This window comes from Martes martes (assembly GCF_963455335.1).
Source record: "Martes martes genome assembly, chromosome: 15".
Lineage (NCBI taxonomy): Eukaryota > Metazoa > Chordata > Mammalia > Carnivora > Mustelidae > Martes > Martes martes.
Window position 1 is genome coordinate 55,600,297 of NC_137903.1, and position 21,312 is coordinate 55,621,608.

The 21,312-nt window shown below is 37.9% G+C and overlaps 1 protein-coding gene across 1 annotated transcript in view; it reads left to right on the top strand.

The window, feature by feature from the left end:
- LOC308356155 (kinetochore-associated protein NSL1 homolog) overlaps nucleotides 1-19,277 on the top strand; it is a gene marked incomplete at its 3' end in the record, with an annotated part of 431,182 nt that extends 411,905 nt beyond the window's left edge. Inside the window, exons 5-6 of the mRNA XM_080824932.1 lie at nucleotides 17,683-17,750; nucleotides 18,999-19,277. Coding sequence (XP_080681058.1) covers nucleotides 17,683-17,750; nucleotides 18,999-19,277 — 347 coding nt within the window. The remainder of the gene's footprint in view (nucleotides 1-17,682; nucleotides 17,751-18,998) is intronic.
- Between the last annotated feature and the right edge of the window lie 2,035 nt (nucleotides 19,278-21,312).

Consider the following 21,312-nt stretch of genomic DNA (forward strand, 5'->3'; position numbering starts at 1 on the left):
TCTGTTTGACAAATAAAAATTGACCTAGGCCCACTAAAAAGGGGAAGTTGCCAAAATGCAGTAGTTGACATAGACTGTTTTGATTTTGAGCAACATGAAGATAATAGTTGAAACTTGTGGTATCATAATTACCCAAGTATTGCTTTTCTTTTCTTTCTTTCTTTCTTTTTTTTTTTGTGTAAACTCTACATCCAGTGTGGGGCGTGAATTCATGATCCGGAAATCAAGAGTCACACGCTCTACAACTGAGCCAGCCAGTTGCCCCTGCCTCAAGTATTACTTTTTAAATATAATTATCCTCTAAAGAAACTTGTAAACTTTTTATCTTAGGAGGGAAAACAAATTTACTTTAATGATCTTTAAGGTCCCCTCTCTCTCTTTCAAATAAATAAATAAAACTAAAAAAATAATAACCTTTTGATTATTCCTATCTCATTTACAACAACATACCTTATAATACTGCTTATAATATAATACTGCTTAACTTGTAATACATCTAACTGATAAAATCATACAAAATTAACTAAAATGGCTTAGGAAAATAGAAAGCATACATTTGTATGGAACCTAAAAGTCTGAATAATCTGCATGGGAAAGTTTTTGTGGGAACTTGTTGAAAAATTTTTCTTGTTATTAGAATATTAAGTGATATCAAATTTATTTGAAAGCCGACATTTTTAAAAGAAGGTTTTCTGGTTTTCAAAAAACAATACTTAGCCAATGTGTATAACATTGATTTGGCAGTCACGTTGAGAACTTCGAGGTATACGTAGTTAAAGTAGACAGATTCTCGTATGAAGAGCTTCTGTTTGAGTGTGAGAGATGAACATAAAACAATTCTTTCATGCCCTTAACTGGTTCTCTTCCCAGTTTCCCCTGAGTAAATGGTACCTTCATCTGTGTTTTTGCTTTAGTTAGAAGTCAGCCTTTCCTCCCTTGAACTCCTCATATCCAGTCCATCAATAAACTACAAATGATTCCTTTGAAAATCTCACGTTCATCTGTTTGTCTCCATCCTGCTATTATCACTTCTAATCTAGATCATCATCATTTTAGTCAGGATTTCTGCATATACTTTCTAGAAGGTCTTCCTGGTTCACTCTTGTTTTTTCCCCATTCCATTGTAGATGTATATTGGGCAGAGTTGATTTTTTAAAAGTTCTTTGAAATATTTCAAACATATAGAAAATATGGAGTATAACATAATGGACATCTTTGTTGCTACCACCCATGTTTAAGGGCTATTCACATTTTTGCCAAATTTGTTTCAGACATTTTTAGGAACCTGTGGACGCGCTTGAATCCTTCTCTGTACTCTTTTACTATTCTATCCTATTCTCTCTTACTTCAGAAGTAATCACTATCTTCAAGCTGAGTGGATCCCTACTGTCCATGTTACTCTTTTACTGTATAGACATGTAACCAGAAATAATGTATGGCATTCATTTTTTAGATTTTTATATAAATTGTATCATACTGATCATATTCTGCAACTTTCCCCCCCTTGACACTGTATATACACAAAGCTTTCCATGCATTGAGCTAATATATAGTATTCCAGAATATGAAGAAACCACTGCTTATCCATTCCTCTGTTGCGAGACACTTAGATTATTTCTTTTTTTGCTGTTATAAATAGTATTACAATGAACATTCTTATAACTGTTTCCTTATATAGTGTAAATATGCCACAGATTTTCTGGAGTACATTTCTGGAAGCAGAATTTCTAGGTCATAAGGTTTGTTTCTATTCAGCTATTACATTTGAACTGTTACTATTCAGCCATAACGTTCTATTACATATGAACTTTACTGCCCATCCAAAGTAGTTGTATCAGTTTACATTCCCACGAGCAGTGTTTGAAAGTTCTTGCTTTCCCAAATTTTGCCAGCATTTGTTACTGTCAGGCTTTCAGTATAATCACAGTTATACAGCCATCACCAAAATAAATTTTTAAACATTTCCATCACTTCAAAAAGAAATCTCATACTCCTTAGCCATTCTCCCCCAGTCTCTTCCCTCTCTGCCCTGGCCCTAGGCAACCACTAATCTGCTTACTGTCTATAGATTTGAGTGTTCTGGACATTTATATAAATGGAATCATGCAATATGTTGTCCTTTAAGAATGAAACAAGATGAAACCAGAGAGGGAGACAAACCATAAGAGACTCTTAATTTTAGGAAACAAACTGAGGGTTGCTGGAGGGGAGGGACGTGGGGGATGGGGTAACTGGGTGGTAGACATTGGGGAGGGTATGTGTTGTAATGAGCACTGGGTATCACATGAGACCGATGGATCTTGACCTGTACCCCTGAAACAAATCATACATTATATGTTAACTAATTGAATTTAGTTAAAAAAAAAAATTGGGTGCCTAGGTGGCTCAGTCAGTTAAGTGGCTACCTTCGGCTCAGATCGTGATCTCAGGATCCTGGGATCGAGTCCCACATTGGGCTCCCTGCTCAGCGGGGAGTCTGCTTCTCCCTCTCCCTCTGCCTGCTGCTCCCCCTGCTTATACTCTCTCTCTCTCTATGTCAAATAAATAAAATATTATAAAAAATTAATAAAAAAAAGAATGAATGGCTTCTTTTAATTAGCATAGTGTTTTTGAGGTCCAATCGTGTTGTAGGATGTATCACTGCTTCATTTCTTTTCATCGCCAAAGAATACTCCCTCTTACGTATATACTTTCCATTTATCCATTCATCAGTGTAGAGACTTTTTTTTTTTTCCCAAGTAGGCCCTGTGCCCAGTGTGGGGCTCGAACTCATGACCGTAAGATCAAGAGTCGCATGCTCTACTGACTGAGCCAGCCAGGCATCCCCAGTGTAGAGATATTTCTGAGTTGTTTCCATGTTTGACTATTATGAATAATGCTGCTGTGGACATATATGTATAAGTTTTGTGTGGACATGTTTTCAGTTCTCTTGAGTATATGTAACTAGGAATGGGATTGCTGGATTATATGGTAACTCTAGTTTAGATTTTTTTTTTTAAAGACTTACTCATTTGAGAGAGAGAGAGCACAAGTGGGGTGGGAGGGGCAGAGGGAGAGAGAGAGCAGACCCCCCACTGTGCTAGGAGCCTGATGTGGGGCTCCATTCCAGGACTCTGATATCATAACCTGAGCCAAAGGTAGATGCTTAACTGACTGAGCCACCCAGACACCCTCTCCCTTATTTTTTTTAAGATTGTATTTATTTATTTAGATACAGAGCACGTGACCCGTGGTAGGGGCAGAGGGAGAGGGAGGGAAGAGAATCTCAAGTAGACTCTACACTGAGCATGGATCCCTACTTGGGGGCTCCATCTCGTGACCCTCAGATCATGACCTCAGCAGAAATCAAGAGTGGGTTGCTCAACCGACTGAGCCACGCAGGTGCCCCAACTCTAGTTGAGCTTTTTGAGGAACTGCTGAAGTGCTTTCCAGGGCGGCTGTACCGTTCACATTACTACCAGGAGAGTGTGAGGGTTCCATTTGCTCCAGAGCCTCACCAAATCTGGTTATATTTGTCTTTCTTTTTGTGGCCATTCTAATGGGTGGGAAGTGGTATCCTACTGTGATTTTGATTGGCATTTCTCTTCTGATTAACAATGAGCATCTTTTCTTGTGCTTATCGGTCATTAGTTTATCTTTGGAGAAATGTCTATTCACATGCTTTGACCATTTTTTTTTTAAAGATTTTTTATTTATTTATTTGACAGATAGAGATCACAAGCAGGCAGAGAGGCAGGCAGAGAGAGAGAGGAGGAAGCAGGCTCCCTGCGGAGCAGAGAGCCCGATGAGGGGCTCGATCCCAGGACCCTGGGATCATGACCAGAGCTGAAGGCAGAGGCTTTAACCCACTGAGCCACCCAGGCGCCCCTGCTTTGACCATTTTTAAATTGGATTATTTAACTTTTTATTTTTTATTATTTTTTTAAAGATTTTATTTGTTTATTGGACAGAGAGAGATCACAAGTAGGCAGAGCAGCAGGCAGAGAGAGAGAGGGAAGCAGGCTCCCCGCTGAGCAGGGAGACCCCTGTGGGCTCGATCCCAGGACCCCGAGATCATGACCTGAGCCGAGAGCAGAGGCTTAGCCCACTGAGCCACCCAGGCGCCCCTATTTATCTTTTTTTTGTTGAGTTGTAATTATTCTTTATATATTCTGGAAATCAGTCCATTATCAGATACGTGATTTACAAATATTTTCTCCTTTGTCTTTATGTTGTCTTTCACTTTCTTGATGGTTTTCTTTGAAGTACAAAAGTTTTAAATTTTGATAAGTCCAATTTATTTACTTTTTTCCTTTGATTGTTTACACATTTGATGTCTTATCTCAGAAACCATTACCTAATACAAGGTCATGAAGATTTGTTTCTAAGAGTTTCATAGTTTTAGTTCTTACATTTAGGTCTTTGATCCATTTTGAGTTAATTTTTGTGTATGGTGTGAGGTAGGACTCCAACTTCGTTCTTTTATGTATGTATATCTAAATTGTTTCTAGCACCATTTGTTGAAAAGACTATTTTTCACTTTGGTGAATTGTACTGGCAACCTTGTTAGAAGTGAGTTCACTGTAGTGTGCAGATTTATTTCTGGTCCTACCGTTCTATTTCATTGATCTGTATATCTGTCCTTGGGCCAGTACTACGCTGTTTTGATTATTAAAGTTTTGCAGTAAGTTTTGAAATCAGAGCATACAGGGCCTCCAACTTGGTGCTTTTTCAAGAATGTTTGGCATTCCTGGCTCCCTTAAATTTCCATATGAATTTTAGAATCAGTTTGTCAATTTTGCAAGGAAGCCAGCTGGGATTTTGATAGGGATTGTGTTGAAATTGAAGATTAATCTGGGAGTAATGCTAACTTAAGGTTAAGTTTTCCAGTCCATGAACAACAAACATCTTTCCATTTATTTAGATCTTTGACTTCTTTCAACAGAGTTTTCTAGTTTTTAGCACTTCTTTTGTTACATTTATTCCCAAGTATTTTATTCTTTTGATGCTAATGTAATTGGGATTTTGAGAAATTTTATTTTCACTTTGGTCATTGCTATTATATAGGAATGGAATTGATTTTTATGTATTGATCTTGCTGAGCTCATTTATTAGTTTTTTAGTGGATTCTTTAGGATTTTCTATATAAAAGATTATATCATATCATCTGCAAATAGAGGTAGATTTACTTCTCCCTTTCCAGTCTGCATACCTGACATTCATTGTTGATGAAAGGTCTTCTGAGAGTGTAACTGCCATTTTTATAGAAAGTCTCTCCTGACTTTTTAGATCTTCTCTGTAATTCTTAGTGCTCTGCAATTTTACCACAATGTGCCTAGATGTTTATTTTTAGTTTTCTAGCAGGGTGTTTTATGTGTACTTGTTTCTTATTTTTTAACATTGAAAATAATTTTATTTTTCTTGATTGTATAAAAACACATTCACATTCTAAAAATGTTAAAAGCATAGGAAATACAGTACATGAACTTACATACTCATGATTATTGCTTTATTTCTACACCTTCAGTCCACCTGCAAATCTTGCTGCCCTTACTTTGGAAACATACTCCAAATTCAGCCACATCCCCCTAAATCCATCACTACCTCTCTTATGCATGTTCTCTTAGCAGGATTTCTATGATAGTCACCTCACTGGTCTCCTTCCTTCCATTCCAGTTTTCCACCCAGCCGCCAGAGAATTCCTTTCAAAGCATAATCAGATCATCTCACCCCCTGCTTAAAACCCTGTAGTGGCTCCCCATCCTCCTTCCCTTGGTTTACAAGATCCTTTCTGACTTGGTCCCTGGCTGTTTCTTGGAGTTCATCTGTGACCTCGGTCTCTTATCATTCTCACCTTTCCTTATTGTGCTGCAAAGGCACTAGCATTCTTGCTGTTTCCCCAAAGACATGCCAAACGCACACTTGCCCTGTGGCTTTCTCACTTGCTGTTCCCTGGTTCCCCTCTGAAACCACCTGCCTGACTCACTTCACTTAGCTCTCTGTTCAAGGTTACCTCATCCGAGAGGTTTTTCCTGACAACCTCTATCACATTCCCTTCTGACTCCTTTAGTCATACTCTGTCCCCTTAATCTGCTTTTGTTTTTTCACCACTTAAGACATATAATATCTGTTTGTTTTATCATCTTTACCCCCCCCCCCACCGTATTATAAACTGCCCATGAATAAGGACTTTGTTTTGTACTTGTGTATCCCATGCTAACTCTCTGAGATCATTATCTGACATTGTACATTCAAGAAGTATCTAGGGAACAAATACACAATTTTAGGTAAATTGATCATATGCATTTAAAAAATAAAGATAGTATTCTATTTTATACTTTTTGTTTTTCGCTTCCTCTCTCTCTTCCATTCACTACACCTTTAGATATCCAATCTTAACCTGGTACAATACCGTTTACCCGTCTTTCTCCACTTACATAATCATACAGGAATACATATGTACTGGACATTTACCGGGGTAATTTATTTTATAGAAAATTGGTTCATGTATTCACATTGTGTGCAGTTTACTCTTTTAACCTAAGGATATGGTAGAAATCCTCCAATTCAACTGCCATAGATCTGTGTTTGTATTTTAAATTGTTATATTTTTATAGTTTTTGTGCTCATAGTGAATGCAAGTTTAATATGAAATTTTAAAGAACCAGTGGTGTATATATAGTAGTAAATGAAAATCCTCCCAAGTCTGCTGATCCCACACACCTTCAAATAGAAAACCAGTTTGATATGTCCGATTTTAGATCTTTATCACTGTATTTGCAAGCGAGCCGACAGGCACAGGGGATTTTAAGTTGTTTATTTTCTTATATAACTATTACATAATACATTCTGTGACTTTTTCACTCAACAATGTCACAGTAGTTCAACTCTGCATTTTGTTGGCAATTTCTTTGTGATTTGTACACACACAATTTTATTTAAATAGATTATGTACATTTGGGAGGAGTGGGATTTTTTATTTGTTTTGCTTGCATCCTCTTTCCTCCCATCTTCCACTCACGTCTCCAAGTATACTTTCAATCAGAGGACTCCCATCTTCTAGAAAATCTTTAACCTAATCTTTCAACTTTGCTTCATCATTTCTTCTATTTTTGTATTATTCTTGTTTGCATTTAATAATTTATTTTTCTTGGGGCACCTGGGTGACTCAGTGGGTTAGAGCCTCTGCCTTTGGCTCAGGTCATGATCCCAGGGTCCTGGGATCGAGCCCTGCATCGGGTTCTCTGCTCAGCAGGGAGCCTGCTTCCTCCTCCCTCTCTCTCTCTCTCTCTCTCTCTCTGCCTGCCTTTCTGCCTATTTGTGATCTCTGTCTGTCAAATAAATGAACAAAATCTTTAAAAAATAAAAATAATGTATTTTTCTCTTGTGCTATTATGATTTCCTTCAGCTATGAGAAGATCCTAAGCTTTTAAAATTGTTCTTAGATTGCTCTATTTTTATGCCATCTGCAGGATTCACACCTTGGCATTAGTTACATTGGCTATCCTTCATGGTTGTGATCTCTTCTTGTATTTTAGAATTTTGATTGGTAGACTTTTCCTTCACTAAGATTATTTATGCACCTATTTTCTTGTCGCTGCTTTCCCTCCTTCCTGTCTAGTAGTTTTGTGGTTGCCTTTCATCTGGCCCCTGAAAAGTCTCAGCAAAGAGCCAGTCTCGAGTTGGCAGCATGGGGCCCCTGTTCCCCTGTAATATAGGAGATAGTGGATCTAGTCACTAAGGCAGCAGACAGCTTGGTCCAGGACCAGGCTTTGAGGCATTATCTGCCTCCCATTATTTCTAATACATGCCTCAGCTCCTGGCCATTGTTATTGGCAGGACTTTTTCAGCCTGCTTCTCAGGGTAGAAAAACTCTACTTCAGCCCTTGGTTTCATACAGTGAAGCTGACTCTTCCCATTCCCTGCTCCTCTGGGGTACTCTGGGTGCGCCCCTTTTATGTTATAGAAGCAAATTCCTGGTTACCTACTGCCTACTTGCCATCTCCTTACTGGTAGATCTGCAACTTCAGCCTGACGTATAGCTTTTTCTCTTTTAATTTTTTATGGTTCATAGAAATGTTTCTTTTGTATATGCTTTGGGATAGCTTTTTAATTTTCTGTATTTATCAGATGATGTTTTGGACAAAGGTGGGGAGTTTTGTGAATTTCCAAGACCAACTACTCTTGAGCATAAATCTGTTTTCATTCCTCTGCTTAAATCCGAAAACCTTCCAATTAAAAAAGATATGTATCTATCTATCTATCTATATATACTACATTTCAAACACTTTTTTTTTTTTAAGGATTTTATTTATTTGATGGAGAGAGACACTTAGGGAGGGAACACAAGCAGGGGGAGAGGGAGAAGCAGGTTTCCTGCAGAGCAGGGAGCCTGACGCTCCCAGGAGCCCCAGGACCCCAAGATCATGTTCCGAGCGTGGATCATGATGTGAGCGTGAAGGCAGACCTGATGCTTAACAACTGAGCCACCCAGGCACCCCACATTTCAAACATCTTAACGTTCCCTTATATGGTCTGGCCCCCACCTACCTCTCCAAATTCATTTCAGGCACTTTCCTTTTTGCCGTAGCCCTGTGGCCCACCTTTCAGTTTTTCGAAAGTGCCTCACTTTCAAACATGCTTTTTCCTGGTGCTTCTAAAGTTGACATCTTCTCAACTTTTCTCTCATTTGAATGATACCTTCTCAGGGGTGCCTGGGTGGCTCAGTGGGTTAAGCCTCTGCTTTGAGCTCAGGTCATGATCTCAGGGTCCTGGGATCAAGCCCCGCATCGGGCTCTCTTCTGGGCACAGAGCCTGCTTCCCCCGTCCCCCCCACCCCCTGCAAGTCAAATGAATAAATAAAATCTTAAAAAAAAAAAAAAACGCTATCTCCTCAGAGAGATCTTCCCTAACCACTCTAATGACAATAGCCCCTTCTCAGTACTCTATCATAATACTTGTTTATTTCCTAAATAGCGCGTATTACAATATATTTGTGTATTTCCTTGTTTATGGTCTCACAAAACTGAAAGCTCCATGAGCTTTTTTACTTTGTATTTGCATTATATGTGCCCAGCATATAGCACCATGCTCGGTACATTTTGAGGGGCCGTTACTCATCCATGCACTCGGCATACTTATCAGATGTCCACCATATGCCAGAACTGTTCTCCTCGTAGAGGATATAATGGTGAGCAACACAAACAATATCCCTGCTCTGAGGAGCTTCTGTTCTAGTTGTGAGCGGAAAAGTAGAAACAAATATAAAAGTAAACAGTCAGTGTAGGGTCATGCGTTTAGGTGATGAAAAACACTTTCTGGGAAAGTAGCAAGAAGGGATTTATCTTATGACAAGAGGAAGAGCCTTTCAGTTAGGGTAGAGCTAGAACAAGGTTCCTAAGTCGAGAGTGTTTCTAGTTCTTGAGTATTTATGGAGTAAAAGACCACTGAGGATACAGTAAAGGGAATGGTAGGAAAGAACATTATCGGACAATGTTAGAGACTTGGCCCAGGCCAGCAACCACAGGCGAGGAGTTTGGAAATACATGGTACCTTAAGAGAGATACAACTCTTCAGTATGGAAGATGCCGGTGAGGTGCAGGTGGGAGTGGATATACAAGATTATGTATTATCTGTGACCTAGCAGGTGTGTTTGACAGCTCTGTTTAAGTTGTAGCAAACGGTCACCTTCCGGAAAGTCATAAATCACTGCTTAGGTTTTTGTTTCATTTTCACCAGGGGTGCTACCTTTCAAGTCATGGTTCTTATTCATGCCTTTAATCATCCCTTTAGCAACCAGCATAAGCCAGACATCCTATGTAATGCAGGCTCCCTTGCTCAGTTATGCACATAAAATACACTGGGAATAGAAAGGAAGCTCTCAGTTAGTGCTTTTCTGCTGAATGTCTACATTCGTGCAGGCTTTTAGAAGTTCATGTTTCCCTGTTTAGTCAGTGCAGTGACCTGAAAGCAAAACTAGGTTGATTACCCAATCTTTCATTTCCACTTTTTCATTTCCCTATGTTTTAGAAAGCAAGTGCCAAGGGGAGGCAGTGTCCTCAAGGGTGCCTACTTCCACATTTTTAAGAGGCAACTTTTTTTTTTTTTAATATCCTTGCAGCAATCCTCTGATTAGTTGTCTACCAGTAAGATGAATTTTCATTTGTCAGTTATAACCTTTTGTGATCCTATTAGTAAAACTAATAATTGCTTCTATATTGTCTTCTTTTTTAAAAAAGTTCCTTAAAGTTAGTTGAAGAGACTCCCTTTCTCCCCTGTCCTTCACTAAACATGTAGTGATGACAAGGAGCTATTTTAAGTTTCTCTACAGTAGACTTGATACTTCCAGTTCTTCTGCTGACCCTACAAGCAGAAGACTGGACAGTTCGTCTTCTTTCTTAATAATGCCATCTTGCTTAAGCCACTGCCAGAGTATTTACAGGTAGTTACTCGCTTACAAATGGTTACGTTTCAAAAATTCTTATTCAGTCTGAGCTTTAGAATTTGAAATGCATTTCCCCTCTGAAAAAAATTTGCAAGTAGTATTATAAATGGATAAGTTTCTAGGCTACCCTTTAAAGACCAATTTTTCCTATAATGTAGCTGAAATACTGCCATTTACGTTGGAAAATATTAGGAAAATCACGTTGTAGATGCACCTTTGTTCCAGTACAGATGCTTAAATAGGAGTTAGAGGGAACAGTCTGGATCCCTAAATACCTTTGCAGTGACAGGATAGTGGAGTCACAGAGATGTCCCCACGAAAGCTGTGGAGAGAAGGTCATGGGGAGCGCATCTCGAGGAAGCCCATCCGCAGTCTCCCACACGGCAGAGCCCGGCCATCTGCGTGTGCTACATTCTTCAGTCAGATGTTTGTATGTCAGGAGTACTTACACGCTCTTTTACTAGGTACAAGAGTGAAAACTTCATTTAAAATAATCTTGAGTGAGGGAGTGAAAGTTTATATATTTTGAACTTTTGTAAGCAGATATTAATGTTGGAAAATGCCTTTCTGGATGCATTTTATAGGCAACATTCATATATTTAGTGATCATTTTTATTTGTGTGTGTGTGTCTTTTAGTGCTTATTAAAATCTTTGTGTGCTTTTATTCCTAAAGTCATTGCTGTTCCTTAGTTTTCAATGAAAGGAATTTATTTCACATAACTTTAAAAATATACTATAATGTTAATAGTTAAAACAGAGTTAAATCTAGAATTGTGCTATTTTCAGTTTTTTACCAGACATAATTTGTTTTCATTTCAAAGGGATTTTTATTACCTTGGAGCTAACTTTTGACCATTTGTTAACTTTTATTCTTATAATTCTGGACAGCCGGATATTTTGGAAAGTTACATATGGAGTATAAAAGAGCATATGCTTTGAATTCTAGGAAACGTGGGTTCTAATTCTATTCTAGATCATTTCTCAGTTCTCACAGCTTCTGTTTTCTTATCTATAAAAGGAGGCTGATGAAACCTGCTTGCCTCACAGGGTTGCTAATGGTTATTACACAAGATTGATTGGCAATGGATGCCACCCCATGCTACTACAGGAGTGGGCTGTCAGGGGATTAAGTAGAGACAGCTGTCACGTCATTGTGTTTCTCTTCTCCGTACTTCTGTTTTCTTTTCAGAATAAACTGCACTCATCAGATTCACTTTTAATCTCTCATTTTTGTCAAGAAATCAGTAGTATTTAGTATTTATGTTGTTATGACTATATAAATGTTCTTCGGTATAAGTCAGGTAATCATTACTGTGAGTATGTTTTTCTTGAACAGCTTCCCATCCTCCTTTGGAATGATAATTGCTTTATTTTTCTGTTTGTTTTGTTTGCTGTTGTGTCTATCAGTAATTCTTTCCCAAACTCTTTAATAGAACTGTAGAATTCCTCTCAGCATGGTAAACACTTAAGGTTATCCATCAAATCCATTTTAAAACCTTTTCCTTTTTCTTGGAGATATTCCTCTGGGAGCCTTTTGTCTTCCTAGTCTAATCTGGACTGGTTGCTGTCTAGGCTGCTGCAAAGCTTTTGTTCCATCCGTTCCTTTCCTCACCATCCTAGGAATTTCCTGCACTTCTGTTTTGAGTCATGTTTCCTGGTTCCTGTGTTGTCTTCTTTCTTGATTTATTCCCTTGTTTTGGTATAGCACATCCTCTATCATCTACCTCCTATTCCCACTCACCCCAGCCATCCAGCAGCAGATCCTCTTCTATGGAAACTTTCTCATAACACCTGTGAAGCCTCTACTCTTTTTTTCAATTCCCCTGTTGCACTGACCTCACCTTGCTTTGTACCTCCACAGCACTCTTGTCATAGCCTTGTTTCATCGTACATTTTGAGCACCTGCTCTACATGTCAGGCACTGTGGTCAACACTAGGGAGTTCAAGGTTAAGAGAATGAGGTTCTTGTTCCCAAGGAATGCTGATAGATGAATAACACCACGGTTCTCACTGGAGACAGTACTGCCCCCTAGCGGCCCTTTTCAGAAAGTGGGGTAAGTTTCTGGTTACCACAGTAATGGAGAGGGTACAGCTGACATTTTGGAGTCAGGAGCCAGGAACACTAAATGTCTTCAATGTCCAGCACAACTTTAGAATATTCCACCAGAAGTTCATGTGTGAAAATCTGTTTATAATTGTCCAAACCTGGGACCTAACTCCATTCTGCATATAAACTACTCTTGGCACTTTTACATTGTCGTTGCTTGTGCAAGAGATAACAGATATTGTTGTCCATTAGTGTGGATTTATGGACATTTTTTTTCAAAATAGCAGGTATTTATACAAAAATTAAGAATCCCTTGGATGACAGATTATTTTGTAAATCATGCAGTAACAATGAAGAATATAAATCACCATTATCCTTCTAGAGTAGATGTTAAAAAAGATTCTGTTCATTGTTGTGTGGATGTGTGTATATATTGAGGTATAACGTACTGTGCATAGCTTGATGAATTCATACACATTCATACACATAAACATGCGTAACTGCCACCTTGATCTGGATATGCTGAGTGTCTGCATGATTGGGAAACATAGGATAAACTTATTTGGAAACAGTATGTCATATTTTCAAATAATGTGCCTATTATGTTTTCATGTATACAATAAGTACAACTGAAGGTATCCCAAAAGTCGAGAAACAAGAAAAATAGTATATTTATTATGTATTAATAATTGGACCCATTGCATTAAATTTAGAAATACTTGAGTTTAAAGAAAGAGATATTGAGTATATTATCTGAAAATGTAACTAACACATATTTATCCTACTTCCTGACTTTATGGACAGTCTGTACTATGTAACATTTCCAGTACCCAAAGCAGTTTCCTCACCTTCCTGTTTAGTACTCCCTGGGTATCAGAGGTAACCACTCTGACTTATCATCATATTTCTTCAAATATTCTTTCTCTGTTAGTCCACATGTGCAGGAAAGGTAAATAAAACTTTTAAAAAGAAACAAACTAGCCAAAGGAATCTTTGCAACTAGAGCTACATTTTATCAGTCTATGAAAATGTTTTAGGTTCAGTTACAACTTTCATACTCCTTTTTTTCAAAGGACAATGAATTATTTAGGGGCATTTCCAATAGCATTTTTTAAAAAAAGATTTTATTTATTTATTTGACAGAGATCACAGTAGGCAGAGAGGCAGGCAGAGAGAGAGAGAGAGGGGTAAGCAGGCTCCCCGCTGAGCAGAGAGCCCGATGCGGGGCTCGATCTCAGGACCCCGAGATCATGACCCGAGCCAAAGGCAGAGGCCCAACCCACTGAGCCACCCAGGCGCCCCAAGATTTATTTATTTATTTATTTATTTTTTTTTTTTAATTTATTTGACAGAGATCACAAGTAGGCAGAGAGGCAGGCAGAAAGAGAGGGAGGGAAGCAGGCTCCCTGCTCAGCAGAGAGCCCGATGCGGGGCTGGATCCCAGGACCCTGGGATCAGGACCTGAGCAGAAGGTAGAGGCTTTAACCCACTGAGCCACCCAGGTGCCCCTGTGTTTATTCTTATTCAAAAGCTATCCCCAGAGATCTATCTACAATCCAGAATTGATCCATAAAGATCTACCGTGTATCTCCTCTATAGTTTCTCATATTCTCGTTTTGGCCCAGTCTATCCTATGTTCCTCATCGCCTTTTGATAGTATGATCACTAAAGTCCTTTTAAGTAAATGTTCATAACAAATGTAGTCAGAATTATGGTGGAATTGCAGAGTAGGATTTAATCTTAACACCTTCCCATAATTTAGGGAATTATTTTGACGTGGCATTTTTAATAAGGCCATCTCATTTGTAGAAATATTGCACATTGTAATTTTTACCGTTTCAACAGCCTATACTTTGTCTCAGTATGTTGTTCATAGTCCATTTTCCCCTCCTAATCATATTAAAATCGTATAGTCTGTTATTTCTCATAAAACACTAATTTTTCTATTTGTGTTTATCTGGTCTTTTGTTTTCTACGTAGAATGACTTCTAATATGAATTTTCTTAAATCCAAACTTAGTATAATAGTTACAATTATTTGAGTACTTCATTATGTCTTCTGATGTGGTTGGATAGGAACATACTAAACATATTAAATAATATTTTATGATAAATGTCCATTTTTCCTTTGTATTTCTATTTATATATCAGAAATATCATCCATGAATTTTTTTTGGAATAGTAAGGGAACTTGACGAAACATGTTCTAAAGGAGGAAGTTGAGTCTGATAGGGTTGAGAAGCTGTTCTGAACCAATCAGTGCAGTGCAGTCTTCTAGATATTCTACCGGAACTGTCAGGACAAGTGGCAGTCTGTAGCCCGGGAATGCTCAGTTCAGGCAGAGGGTAGAATTCGTGGCAGGGATCGTGGAAATGTGAGGCTGCACAGGAAAAGTTTGAGCCGATTTTCAACAAGTGCTGGTTTGTTTCTGTGCGTTTATCATCTAACCTGAGTGTTCCTTGAGAGGCAGAGACCGTTTTTCCTTACTCTGAGTCCCTAGTGCTGGGCCTAGTCCACGGAAAATACATAATAAATGTAGGAAGAATGGGCAACCCCCACACAGGTGGGAGAGAACTGAAGGGTGGGCCTGGCCAGAAGCCAGATTGCCGCAAGAGTGCCAGGGGCTGGATCATGTATTTGTCATACTCAGAAGGAAATTTATTTATTTACTTATTTTAAAAAGATTATTTATTTGACAGAAACAGCGAGAGGGAATACAAGCGGGGAGTGGGGGAGGGAGTGGGAGAGGCAGAACCAGGCTTCTCGCTGAGCAGGGAGCCCCACACAGGGCTTCATCTCAGGACAGATCCCGAAGGCAGATGCTTAACTAAGCCACCCAGGTGACCCTCAGAAGGAAATTTAATAATTGCCTAAGTACTTTGGGGAAATCTCCCTAAATCTTAAAAGAATTGAAATTAGCATATTATTCTAAGGTAAGGGTCCTTAGAATAAAGGGGGATTATGAATTTGGATAGAAAAAAATTACATTATTTTTACTAACCTCAGACTGAGATTTAACATTTCTTTCAACATGGAATGTAGGTCACACTGGTAGTATTAGCAGTACCTGTAAACATTTTTTTTTGCTATTAAAAGCCATAGATATTTTCTTTCTTTCTTTCTTTTTTAAATATTTTATTTATTTATTTGTCAGAAAGGGATCACAAGTAGGCAGAGAGGCAGGCAGAGAGAGAGAGGAGGAAGCAGGCTTCCCGATAAGCAGAGAGCCTGATGCGGGGCTCGATCCCAGGACCCTGGGATCAGGACCTGAGCCGAAGGCAGAGGCTTTAACCCACTGAGCCACCCAGGTGCCCCAAAGCCATAGATATTTTCGGTTTCAGTTGTTGCAGGTACGTCACAATATTGTTTATGCTCACTATTTTCACATTATGGTAATTATTAGACCTGGTGTTTGATCTTGTTATTTAAACCACTAATAAGCACATGTATTACCTATCATAACTTTGTAATAATTGTATTTTGAAATTTAAAAACATTCTGAAATTCTAGAGTAAGCAAAATCAGTGTTATAATGATAGAAATCAGATGAGTGCTTGTTTCTTGTAGGGAGGTTTGATTGGGAAAAGGACACAAGCGAACTTTCTAGGGTGATGGAAGTGTCCTGTGCATGGTATGCATATATCACAGGTGACTGAATGTTAAACTTGACATCTGCATTTCACTATATGTAAATTACACCTCAATTAAAAAACGAATACATTTAGAACTATTCTTAGAAGGTATCTGTAGGCTTCATCAAATTGCCAAAGAAGTCTCTGGTGGCAAAAATGGCTAAGAACCCTTTTTTCTTTTTTAAAGATTTTATTTATTTATTTAACAGAGAGAAAGATCACAAGAAGGCAGAGAGGCAGGCAGAGAGGCAGGCAGAGAGGCAGGCAGAGAGAGAGGGGGAAGCAGGCTCCCCACTGAGCAGAGAGCCTGATCCCAGGACCCAGAGATATACCCTGAGCTGAAGGCAGAGGCCTAACCCACTGAGCCACCCAGGTGCCCCGGGTTAAGAACCTTTTACAGAGGCTATCCTTTTGCCTTTGCCTTTCTCTTTCTTTGCGTACCCCCTTCTCCCAGTTACTTTTGCTATTCATTTCCCCTTTATTCTAAATGTGTTCTCACTTTTTTGACCCAAAGAAAGTCAGAAAAGAAAAACAGCAGCTATGAAAGAAATTTTTTGCTTGGTTATTTGCCACTTCCTGAAGCCAGTAAGGCTGTAGCTCTCCTAACGTGGTTATGTATCTGCTTAGATTTGAAGTAATTTCTACTGATAACTACTCTTCTGGAAACTAATTTGTAGATGATTTCAAAAGGAAATGATTTTTTTAAGATTTTATTTCTTTATTTGAGAGAGAGCACAAGCAGGGGGATCAGCACAGGGAGAGGGAGAAGCAGACTCCCTGCTGAGCAGGGAGCCCAATGTGGGGCTCTATCCCAGAACCCTGGGATTATGACCTGAGGTGAAGGGAGACGCTTAACCAACTGAGCCACCCGGCACCCCAAGTAATGATTTTTCTTATCCAGTTCTGCTTGGAGTTTTAGTAGCATTTTTATTCCTGGAATAAAATTATATGTTATAATTTTATTATATCGTTGAGTACGCAGTTCTGTTGTGAAGTAGCCGTGAACATTTATAACAAAGATTGGAAGGAAATAAAATGTATTAGGAATCAGTAAAGCATCAAGGAAGGAAGGAAAGAAAAATTAATATTACTGACAGTCTAATCCAGGTTTTTTTCCCCCAGAAATTCCATTTAGGTATCCCTGATGCAGTGTGATACTGTATATTCCAAATTCAAAGATGTTTTGCTTATAGAATACTCAGTAATACAGATATCAGATATTAGCCTATATCTATTTAAAATGTGGTGACAGGACTTGAGGATGTTGAACACAGTGTAGATACGTATAGAACAAATATGGGGCTATCAGCTGCACACAGTGCTAAGACTACTAATAGAACTCTTGTTGCCTGTCATCTTATAACTGTTAGTTTTACTCTACTGTTCTAACGTTTCCACGACCTTTTTATTTACTAAATGAATTTAACGGGACACTTGCTTTAATAGATTACAAAGTATTCTAAGAAAGATTGAACTAAGGTGGATAATCCTAACAGATTTTTGTCCAAATAACATCTATGTGTCTTATGAGTTTATATTAGATAATAACCCTAAAATACTATTTGGCGGTTTCTTTGCAGCCTGTCGAGTGGAAAATTTGAAGTGCAGAGGAGAAACAATAGCTAAGGAAATCAGTGAAGCCATGAAGGTAAAATCTACATGCCGAAAAGTTATAAAATGAACAAAATGGAGCTAGGTATTTGCTTTAAACATGGATATATATTTAGTCTCTTATAACAGGAATTCTCAGTAGTCTTTTATGTAGATATTTAATGAATTTATTAAAGAGACAATAACACTGAGGATAATGAACATTTAGTAGGCACCAGTATATGCCAGTTTTAGATCTGGTTTCTTTGAAGATTGATTATATTTTTGAATTCTGAGAGTTAGCAGTCCATCAAACAGTTTTGGATAGTAATACTGCCTAACTTTTAGTGAGCATTTATGGGTCAGGCACCATTTATCTGCTTTACATACGTTACCTTCCAATAATCCTAGGAAGTAGATAACTGCTAATTTCCCTGTTCTATAGTTGGGAAACTGAGGCACAGAGAGAGGCTATTGCTTGCCCAAATAAATAAATGAGACAAGACTAAACCCTGGATATTTGGCTCCAGAGCCTATATATATATTCCTAACTGCTATAGTATGCTGCATATCCAACTTGGATACCTTAATATTGTTATAATACAATTGTTGATATTCTTGACATTTATTTTATGCATACAGGAAAACATCTGGATATGTAGTTTATGAAAACTGTTTCAAAACTCTTTGGAATTTCCCATGTTTTGATAATTTTCTGTAATATTCTTTTGAGGTTTGTATTCATTCCATGATTTTCTGGTACCCAAAGCATTTTCTTTATCAAGAGTTGGCAAACTAGTGGCAAAAATCTAGCCTTGCCACTTATCTTTGCAAATAAAACTTCATTGGAACACAGCTGTTTCCATTCATTTATTTATTGTCTGTGGCTTCTTTACATTACAATGCAGAGTTGAGTAGCTGTGACAGAGATGTAAAGCCCTTTACAGGAAAAATGTACTGGTTCCTGCTCTGGATGATCAAGATTTCTAAAATACTTCTATCCTCAAATATGGAATTTTAGACATTAAATCCTCAGTTCTGAAATTCTGTTACTTCCTGCTGCCAAAGTTTTATTTTACTACGAGGCATCGCAGGAATAGGATGTATCTTTTTAGTTTTAGTTTTTGTTTAAAATCCTCAATTAATATTGGTATTTTAAGGTCACGCCAAATATCCATGACCCAAATAATTAGGTCTTAGAAAAAGCCTTAACCTGAAGAATGACATTCTAGAGCATTGTCTCTGGCTCTGTGTGTTTGTGTTTCAACCTGAGATTAATGTTATGTATTACTGTTGTTTGTTTAAGTCCTTGTCTGCATTAATTGAACAAGGAGATGGATTTTCCCAAGTTTTAAAGATGCAGCCTATTATCCAGCTCCAGAGGGTCCACCAAGAAGTCTTTTCCGGTTGTTATAGGAAACCAGATGTTAAACCTGAGAGCTATAGAACACAAATAGAAACCACACCAACAGAGACTTCAACCAGGAAAGCCACTGACCTGGTCCTGAAAAGAAGGCGACCTAAAGACTGTCCCCAGAGAAAATGGTATCCACTGCGGCCAAAGAGAATTAATCTGGACACATAAACTCTTCTTGTTTGTCTTGAGAGTTGAAATTCGACACTGTCAACATTCAGATTATAGCCTAATGCCTCGATGGGACTTCATTTAAAAAGGCAAATAACTCTTTAACTAGTGATTCCTTTATACAAATACAGTAGCTCTATGCTAGGATATAATGTAATAATTGTATTTCCTCATCATTTCGTCTCTGGTAGGTGAAAAGTCTATTTTTTGAATATTGGCACAAAGCCCATCAGTGGGCATTAAGAGTGCAGGCTTTTACAGTCCTTAAATGTAATTGGCTCTTGGCTGCCTTACAGCTTTTGTGGACTATCCCTAGTAACACGTTCTATTGGATTTCTAGTATACATCTTTCTTCTAAGAAGAGCCAGTGTCACAGTTGTCTCTAAGTGCTAAAAGTAATCATCAGTTCTGTCTGGGAGCTAGGAGCAGATAAAGTTTGTTTGTTTCCCCAATGCAGTTTGATTTATCACATTGATATGCAGATGAGGAGACTGGCTTTGACTTTGTTACTCCAAGTTTGGCTAATTTGGATTTGTGGTATTGTTTTTAGAATTTTTTTGTTTTTGTTTTGTAAGACAAAGATGACTTATTTATATAAGACTTTCCCTTAGAAATTAAAATTGGCAGGTAGCCAATGTTTCTTGTCCACACTTATTTTCTATAGGCCTTTCAACTTTGAAACATTATTTGACTTGGGACTAAGGGTTTCTCTTCAGAATTTTTTATTATATCTTTGTACATGATTGCAGTTGAAAAATATATATTGGATTAAAAATTAACAAGTTGTCATTGTGGAACAAATATAGTTGCAATCATACTGAACTATTTTACATTTACGGCTGTTTATTATCAAGGATGTTATTGGTAGAAGGCAAAGAAAGCTATATCGCCTATAGCTCTAATATTTCGCTATAGCTTATTATAGCTCTTACTGTGTCTCTTCCACACATTAATACAATGTAGGCAGGGCCATCTAACTTTTCTCCTTTTCTCCTTTGATGCCTATAACTTCATTCGTTTGCAGAGGAATTTAATCATGATGTTGGGAAATCTGTAATTCTCATTTATTATGTCTTAACAGTCATAAAAATGTGACAAAGTCGGTCTCAGTGAAGAAAATTTACAAAGCCACTTTATTGCACTCTGTATTTTAATGTTGCAATTTCAGATCTGTATATTTGTAATTGCAGTGTGTTTTTAATTAAAATAACGGACAAAGACTGAAATCTTGATACTGTGTATTTGTTAGTTGTTGGAGACATCTTGAACTCAGCTTTAGTTGAGTGATAGGTAAACATCCTGCCTTTCAGAACATACGAAATTTCCCTTTGAAATTGTTTTGAAGCTACAGAATATTGTTATTATAATACAGTGCTATGGTTTTTATAGTATGTTATAATATTTCTATAGCATAAAATTCTGTATGAGTTGTTTCATTTCAATAGCCTATAAACAAAACACTTATTGTAAATTCTCCTAGATTAGAGAATCGCTTTGTGATTATATAAGAAAATGTCTTCCTTTTTTTAAGAGACATATTGAGATCCATATTGAGAGACATAGAATTTAATGACTCGATGTCTTGGATTTGCCCTGAAATATGTCGGCAAGGAAAAAAAAGAAAAGGAATAGATGAAGTAAATGTGGCAAAAATCTTAATAATGTTGGATCTGTGTGATGTAGCCATCCTTCTACTCTTGTACCTGTTTGGAAATTTGTAAAATTACAAAAAAAGTTTGTTATATTTTAAAGTTCCCAGACAACTGAAACTTGAAATCCCTCAGAGAGCCCAGAGTATCACTCCACAGTAATAGCAGAGTTCCAAAAGAAATACCACCAGGCAGGACAGTATATTAGCATTATTAATTAGGATAAGCCTGGCTGATATCAGTGAAAGTACTGGGTAAGTATACCTTTTTTTTTTTTTTTAAGTAATCTCTACACCCAACGTGGGGCTTGGACTCATGACCCCAAGATCAAGAGTCACATGCTTTTCCGACTGAGCCAGCCAGGTGCCCAAAGTATACATTTTTAG